General features: G+C 42.0%; 1 protein-coding gene across 1 annotated transcript in view; it reads left to right on the forward strand.

The window, feature by feature from the left end:
* The window catches only part of LOC6584159 (LIM/homeobox protein Lhx1), a 63,763-nt gene extending 56,335 nt beyond the window's left edge, over positions 1 to 7,428 (forward strand). The window contains exons 6-7 of the mRNA XM_002009781.4: positions 5,298 to 5,559; positions 6,193 to 7,428. Of these exons, the coding sequence (XP_002009817.1) occupies positions 5,298 to 5,559; positions 6,193 to 6,566 (636 nt within the window). The 3' untranslated portion in view covers positions 6,567 to 7,428. The remainder of the gene's footprint in view (positions 1 to 5,297; positions 5,560 to 6,192) is intronic.
* The last annotated feature ends 902 nt before the right edge of the window (positions 7,429 to 8,330 follow it).

Below are 8,330 nucleotides of genomic sequence, written 5' to 3' on the forward strand. Positions count from 1 at the left end.
TGTCACGCAGCCCGAGGAGCCGCTCAGCAGCTACCTCGACTTGAGGCTGACTGATGAGCGGCAGCAACACCTACTAAACTATGGGAAAAACAACAGCTACCAATGGCCAGCAGCAGCAGCATCAGCAGCAGCAGCCAAAGTTAATTATCTGTTAACTCTTACTCGAAGCCAATTCACGCCTGTCTCTACAAGTATATAGATACCCCGACATATATCTCTATGTATATCGTACAGCAGCTGTGGCCGGTAGTCGATAGTTTTTGTTTTAGCTGGTAGTCCGTGTACTGCCGCGATGGGGGCGTGACAGGCGCTACGAGAAATGCCCAGTCACGGCCTCTCAGCAGGTTCCAGCCGGGCCAACAATAGCCCAAAAAATCAGCTAATGAAACGCAAGTGCACACAGTTGTACAGAGAAACGTATCATTAACGCAGACGCAGAGTAAATAAAATATCACCGAGACAGGGGGAGAGGGAGAGGGAGAGAGAGTAAGAGAAAATCTAGAGCAGTTGCACTAATGCTGAAAAAAAATTGGATTTAGCTCATAGTTCATAGTTGACGTGAGCTATTAACGATAATCCGATCGTAGACATACCAATACAGTTGCAGCTGCTGAAAGCCGGCGGCAACAAGGGGTTAACGCTGATGAGCATCTTAATCTAAATGCTCGAATGGTCGATTGCTCATATGCCGACTGCCGACTGCCGATTGCCGAGTGCCGAGTGCTGATTGCCGCATGCTCATATATCGCATTGGAAATGGAGCCGCAGCCAAATCATGTCAATCAGCGCGCGAATACGTGACACACATTTGCAGTATGCCGCATGCCGCATGCCGCATGCCCCCAAATGTGGCGGGCAGGCACTGAAATCGAAGCCCAGAGCCCAAACGGGTCACAATGAAGCAACTTTGACTTTTGGCTGAGCGCTGGCACAAATTATATGTTAAGCTCTTTAATGGGGCCACGGAGCGGGGTCAGCGCGGGGGTAAACGGCGGCCAATGCGGGGCGATTGGGGCGAACCCGAGCCCCACCCGCGCCGAGGAGCTGCCGTTTAACATAATTTGCTATAATTTTCAACACAACGCCGAGCCGAGGAGCTGCCAAGTGGCAGCCGCCAGCCAACAACAGGGCCACCTTATCCACATACCCTCCAAGCTTGCCATCGGCTCTACTTCGGCCCCCCACGCGCTCCCCCTCGCCCCATCGTCTGCCCTCCAGTTGGTCCGTTCGAGCGAGTCAAAAGCGCAATAATCATTTTGTTATGTTTCGCTTGGCGAGGGGGGCGCGGACTGAGAGCCTGATTGCTACCACGGCCATTATGTTACGTTGTTTGCCCTTTTATGTCAGGGCCTAACCTATAATTTAACTAAATGTTCAAATGTTTTGCGAGCAGTGCCGCCCCGTCGCACCCGGCCGCAGCTTTGGCCGCCGCCTGCGCCTCAAACAACAAATTTGTTGAAAGCTACACGAAATTGAAAACAAATTTCTCATCTCTTGTTGCGCCTCGTTCCCGACAGCCCCAGTGCCCCATAGCCCGGCAGCCCAACAGGCCGACTTCCCAACTTCCCCAATTGCCGCTCTCAAGTGCGGAAATAAAATATTATAAGCGCTGTCCAAATTACCGCAAAACGGCCAACAATTTGGCTGGCAGCGCATTATATCATATTATATCATAACATATCGGAACACAGCATAGCCCAGAGAGCTCTTGTGAGGCGCACGTCGAACGTCAGGATCAGATAGCCAGTCTCAAAATTAAAGTTCGATCAGTCACAGACGCACACAGACAGACGAAATAAGGAGCGCAATTTGCAAAGGGTTCTTAAGGGAAATTTTAAAAACATATGTATAAGTGTATAATGTATAGGAAATAAATGATGGAATATGCTGAAGTTGGAATATTCTTTAGTGAACCTTGAAATATGGCGAGTCCCTAAAGCAGAACTTGGAGAGACATCAGAACTAAGCTGGATCTATATCCATGTCTTTAATATATACATATGTAAGACAGTTACAGAAGAACTCAAGTGGCATTGGCTTTATACCATAGTCTTTATAGTGGGGCATTACTCTTAAGAGCTTTTTATATTGAGGCTTTAAGGTTCTGAAATACGAGCAGAAGGACGGATGTGCAGAGAGACGGACAAACGAGCAGACAGACGAAGTGACGAACGAATGGGCAGACGGATAGACAGATGAACAGACAAAAGGATAGATAGACGAATACACTGACGGATAAACAGACGGACGGACAGCCTACTGAGGGATGAACGAACTGACAGACGAACAGAAGGCTGGACGGTCTGACCGACGAGCATAGCTAGATTGACTTGGCTGTTGATCCTTATCTTTCTCTCTATATATAGCCTCTATATAATACTGTACTGGATATGCCACGCCTCCTTCCGTCAAATACACACAAATTCAATGGCCACGCCCATTTTCAATGGCTTCGAAGTATAACGAGCTACATCCATTCCCAAGCCATTCAATTTCCATGCAGCTTCAATAGAGTATAAACATATTTCTGTGCGCTGTTCATAATGGATCTGGTTCTAGCTATAGCTCGGTCGATGACTGTTAAGCGCACTCCATTGAGTGCCCCGCCCCGCCCACTGCGCCCACCATTTTCCACTCTAAACGCCCACACACAGTTGCCATTATTCTATTTCTTTTTTCATTCGCTTTCCTCCATTTTCTTTGCCATTTGTTGCTGTTTTTCTTTGTCGAGCAGCAAAACAATAGCACAAAAAAACGTGGGAGAAAAAAAAAACAGAAAATACTAAAGCTTCAGCTAAATTGCAAAAAAAAAAAAAAAAAAAAGAAGAATGGAAACATTGCGGTAAAAACAAATACCAAATAACAAACTATTGTAAATGCATATTTTAGAAAAGAGTTGTTGCTTCTGTTTTCCCTGCCCACCCTCTGGCCCTGCCCCCATTCGCTGCCCATTTTCTAGTTTGTATTTCGCTCAATTTAGTTTTCCTTTATTTTCATTGTTGTTGCGCATATGAAAATGAAAAATTGTGTGACCGCAGGGACCAGAAGGGGCAAATAGCAAAAATAAAGCAAACAAACACACACGCACTTACATATGTATGTGTGTGTGTGTGTGCCACGTACCTTGCCTTGGGCGATGGCCAATGCGGGTGCAGGGTCTGCAGCTATGCGGTTTTATTTATTATCTTGCGGTTTCCAAGTAATTGAAATGTGACGTCTAGTAAACACAAGCAAAAAAACGAAATGGAACTAGTTCCGGTTCATTAATGGCAATGGAGCCATTTCCTGTTAGTGTTTGCCAAAAGAAGTCATCAAGTTAGCAGGGATCTGTAGTTGGGAAAGTGAACTAGTTCAAGTTTATCATATGCTCAGTGCAGTAAATGGAACTAGTATAGGTTTTTAAATCCACATACATATACTTATATATAAATATGTGAATGTGTACTAGTTCCAGTTTATGAGCATAAATGGAACCTGCTTAGCAAAAAAACTTATCAAATTTTTGCAGCGATCCGTGGTTAGTGAAGTGAACTAGTTCAAATTCATCATATGCTCAGCACATAGGCTTTCAAATCTATATTTGTATATATGCAAATCTAATTTATTACGCTGAAAGCCAATTGAACTAGTTCCAGCTCATCATCATAAAAGGAACCAGTTCCTCTTAGTGTTTATACACTTTTTGTCGTCAGTGCAGTAACTGAACTAGCTCAAATTTTATCCGCAAATTGATCCACTGCAGCTCATCAATATCCAACTGAACTAGTTCCAGTTCATTGCGAGCTCTTGCCTGCCATGAATGTGGCTAATGCTCAGCCGACACTCAAAGTCAAAGTCAAAGTCAATGTTAAAGCCAAATTCCGACTCAGATTCGAGCTCAGCGCTGCTGTCAGGAGAGTCACACGCTTGACCAACTGCTCGACACGGACTCGGACTTAATGTCAAACGCTGATCTGAGCTGGAGCTGGAGCCTGTGGCCAGGTTGGGTGTCAGGCCATGCACAGCGTGTTACTTCCTTTTGTGTGCATCCTGTGCGCCGACAGCCGCACTCAATGCTCAAATTGGAGTTCTCACAGGCCGAAAGGCTTTTCTAGTGAAATGTGTGCTCGTTGTGCCACAAAATGTCAGTTTCTTGAGTGAAGAGTGGCGAGTGGGGAGTGGGGAGTGGGGAGAGGAGAGTGGAGAGTGTGTGTGTGGGGCAGTGGCTGGGACAGAGCACCCCAGCTGATATGCATGTCTATGCTGTGGCTGTGGCTGGCGTAGGTTTCGGCCGAGTTGAGTTCATAAAAATGCTCAGAAATTCAAATGAACTGCAGACGACGGCGACGGCGACGGCGACGGCGACGTCGGCGCTCATCATTAAAATTCACGCTTAAATTGCCTCTTAGAACGGGAACGGGAACAACAGCTGCTGATGATGCTGCTGCATGGCCATAGCCCAGGCCCCCAGACGCTGAATCCGCAGAATCTAAGCCAAATTCATTGGAAACTATTTGCCAAAAATATATAAAGAACGACAGACAGACAGACAGACGGACGGACGGAAGGACGGACAAAAGGACGGACGTATGGACGGAAAGGACACACAGAATACAGCAAGCTGAAAAAGGAAGAAAAACACAAAAACCAAACACATAAATCAAATCATTTCATTGAGAAAACTTTGCCATCGCTAAAATGCAAAGAGCACAGCACAGAAATCAGTTCAAGTCCGAGTTGAAAACAGTTTCGTTGACCGCCAGCAGAAGATCATTAAAAACGCGTCCAAGATATGAATATTAAAATGCCAAAAAGTACAAAAAAAAATGAAAAAAAATAAAAAAATAAAAACAACAACACAAAATATTAAAAGCGATGAGCCCAAAACCAAAAACCAAAAAAGAAAAAAAAAAAGGAGACAAAGCGCGGCCTGGGCAAAAAGCGAAATGCGAAAAGGTGCCACTAAAAATTTTGAAATATGTTTTTATTTTATTACTTGGCATGCTGTGCACGGTGCTTCTGGAGCACCCGAAACGATGCAGAACCTCGTAAAATGCCCCGATCCGCTGTACAGAGCGGAGCTGGGACCGAGGCTAGGGCTAATTTTGCAACGGCCGCCCGGTGTGGCTGGCGGTAGCATCAATGCAACAACAACAAAACAAACAGTTGGAGGGGGGTCGCAAAGGGGAGGGGGGGGTGGCTGACTGACTAACTGACTGACTAACTGACTGACTGACACACTGGCCATACCACATACAACATACAACAAGCAACATCCAACATATAACATTGCTCACTCTCCGCTCATCTATCCGCAGGTCTGGTTCCAGAACAAGCGATCCAAGGAGCGTCGCATGAAGCAAATCACCAGCATGGGCCGTCCGCCGTTCTTTGGCGGCGCGCGCAAGATGCGCGGCTTTCCCATGAATCTCTCGCCGGGCGGGCTAGACGATGGACCCGGCTTTCCCTACTTTGCTGCAGACGCTAAATTCGAGTTTGGCTACGGCGGGCCCTTCCATCCGCACGACGGCCCATTCTTTCCCGGCCATCCCGGCGGACCGATGCCCTTCAATGCGCCAGGTAATATAGCCATAACATGATATATTACCAATAATACAATACTATCTACAATATTATTCAACGGCTGAATAAGTTAGTTTTGAAAAGGCATTCAATTTGAGCTTATCTCTAGATGAATATTTAACTGAAGTCATATAAATTAGAAATTGTATTTTAATTAATGTTTAATTCTTTAGATAAACTAAATTTAGTTTAGGCATATTTTAATTTAATGGCCTACCCTTTTTTTTTTTTTGCCAACTTGTAATTACAAACGAACTTTAACTATTTGAAGAGATACGCAAATATTTCACAATAATAATGATAAGAATAATATAAAATAAAAGTTATTCGAAAAGAAATAAATATTTTAAATAATCTTAGAATATAGAAATACATTCCATATACTCAAAACTCACCTTATTTTCTATTAAACAAAAGTATTAAAACGATTTTTAATTTTCTGGCAGCAATCAGTCAAAATAAATCAGTCAAAAATAAATTCTTTAATCTCTTCAATTCCTATAATAAATAATTCTATTTACTCAGAATTAAAGATATATACAAATTAAACTGTAAAAAATGCTCAAATATCTAACACTCTCTCTCTCTCTCTCTCTCTTTTATTCTCGCTCTCTTTCTGGAATCAAACAGGTGGGCCAATGGATCACAGTGGTCCCATACCGATGGTGAACGAATTTGGCCTGACGCCCGAGTCAACATTTCTGAGTCAGGCGGGCGCACCGCCAATGCAGCTGCAGACGGCTGTGGGGCCGCCGCCGCCGCCACCGCCAAATGCCGCCGAGCACTTGCTGCAACAGGCGGCCGCGCAGCAGCAGCAGCAGCAGCAACAGCAGCAGCAGCAACAACAGCAGCAGCAGCAGCAGGCGGCCCAGAATGCGCAACAAGCAAGCCAAACGCAACAGCAGCAACAACAAAATGGCCCGCGCACCGCATCTCCAGAGTTCATGAGCTCGGCGAACTTCAGCGAACCGCAGAATATGCAAAATGAAGGGCTTGTTTGGTAATATACAAAACAGTTGGCAACGCGCCTGCTGTTTCTCAAGACCTACACGCAGCGGCAGCAGCAGCACCACCAACAGCAACAACAATACGAGGAGGAGTAGCAGCTAGAGCCAGAACAACAGCAACCACAACAACAACAACAGCAGCAGCAATGACAAAGCTTCGTCGCGTCGTCGTCGCGTCGTCGTCGTCGTCGTCGTCGTCGTTGTCGTCGTCGTCTCTGCCGCCGCCCACTGCGCGTACACTATTGCCATCTCGCTCCGCCACACTAGCGACTCGTAAGCAGCACGCGTCGTATACGAGCGAGAGGGCTGCTGCATTGCGCGCTCGCTCTCTCGCAATTCAAATGAGGAGAAGTCTCGTCGTCGTTGGCTGGCCCTGCCCCGCACCCCCGCCGCAACGCCTAGCCCATAAACCAAAATGCGCTGCCTTTGGCCAAAAACAGCTGCTCAGCTTTGGTTTCGTTGTTTTTATTATTATTCTGTTTATTGTTTTAGTCTTCTTTTTTTACGACTGCGCCAAAATATTTGTAAATTATTTTTAAAAATTTATAGCGAAAACAAAGCAAAAACAAAACAAAACAAAACAAAAATCTCTAAATGTACATTGAATGGGCGCTGCACATAAAGCTATATATATCTATAAATATTTATATATATAAATATATAAATGTTTTTTTTTTTATTATTATTAATCTAACTAATGCAAGGAAAAGCTAAAAATGTAAAAGTAAAAAAGTAAAACACATTACTAAACGTCTTGTCTGTAATAAACTATTTATGTGTATGTGTGTATAAAAATAAAACAGTAAAAATAAAACGAAAAACATTAAAAACAAAATCACAAATACGTAGCCTAAAAATCGTGTTAGCAAGCAAAAAGAAAAATTTTTTAAAAGTGGAAAAAAGCGCTAAACAAAATATAAATATTTTTTTTGTATATTAGCACATTTTTTATAATTAAAAACAAATTTGTTTGTCTAATATTTTTTTTTTTTTTTTTTTTAATTATATAAAAACATATATAAATAAACATATTTTATAATCGTTGTCTAACAACATAAACGTAACTAGGCATGTACTTGTGTAGTTTTCTAGCCACTAAGTTCATATATATATGAATATATATACATATATATTTCGATATATACATACATATATATGTGTATACAAAAAAAAAAAAAAAAAAAAAAAAAAAAAAACGGAATATATAAAAAGACGTATATATATATAAAAAGGAAAGGCGTATGCATATATATATTGTATGTAAAGCTATATAAAACAGCACACATAGTAAACTATTTTTTTTTTTTTTTGTGGTCCTAGCTTTTAAGCAACATAATTTATTATAAACAAATCTATGAATGATAAATAAAGCAAAAATATATATAAAAAAACACACACAATATTTGAAAATGCTAATTAAATGTAATATCAAAATGTAAAACTAGCAAAAAATATATATATATAATATTATATATATTAAAAGGAAAATAAAAGAAAAATTAAAAAAAAAAAAAAAACAAACAAACAAACAAAAATGCAAAATCTAAGGAGAAGCCGAAAGCAGATGCAAGAACAGCTATAAAACAAATATAAATTTCTATATATCTCTAAAAAAAATTATATATATATATAGAAAACATAAAATGAATCCAGCTAACGATATGAGTTTTCAATTGATATTATTATGGATTGGCCCCGGGAACTGAAGCTGGGCCTGGGCCGCATCACCCTATTACACTTATTATTGATATAATTATTATT

The sequence above is a fragment of the Drosophila mojavensis genome, unplaced genomic scaffold (assembly GCF_018153725.1).
Source record: "Drosophila mojavensis isolate 15081-1352.22 unplaced genomic scaffold, ASM1815372v1 contig_136, whole genome shotgun sequence".
Lineage (NCBI taxonomy): Eukaryota > Metazoa > Arthropoda > Insecta > Diptera > Drosophilidae > Drosophila > Drosophila mojavensis.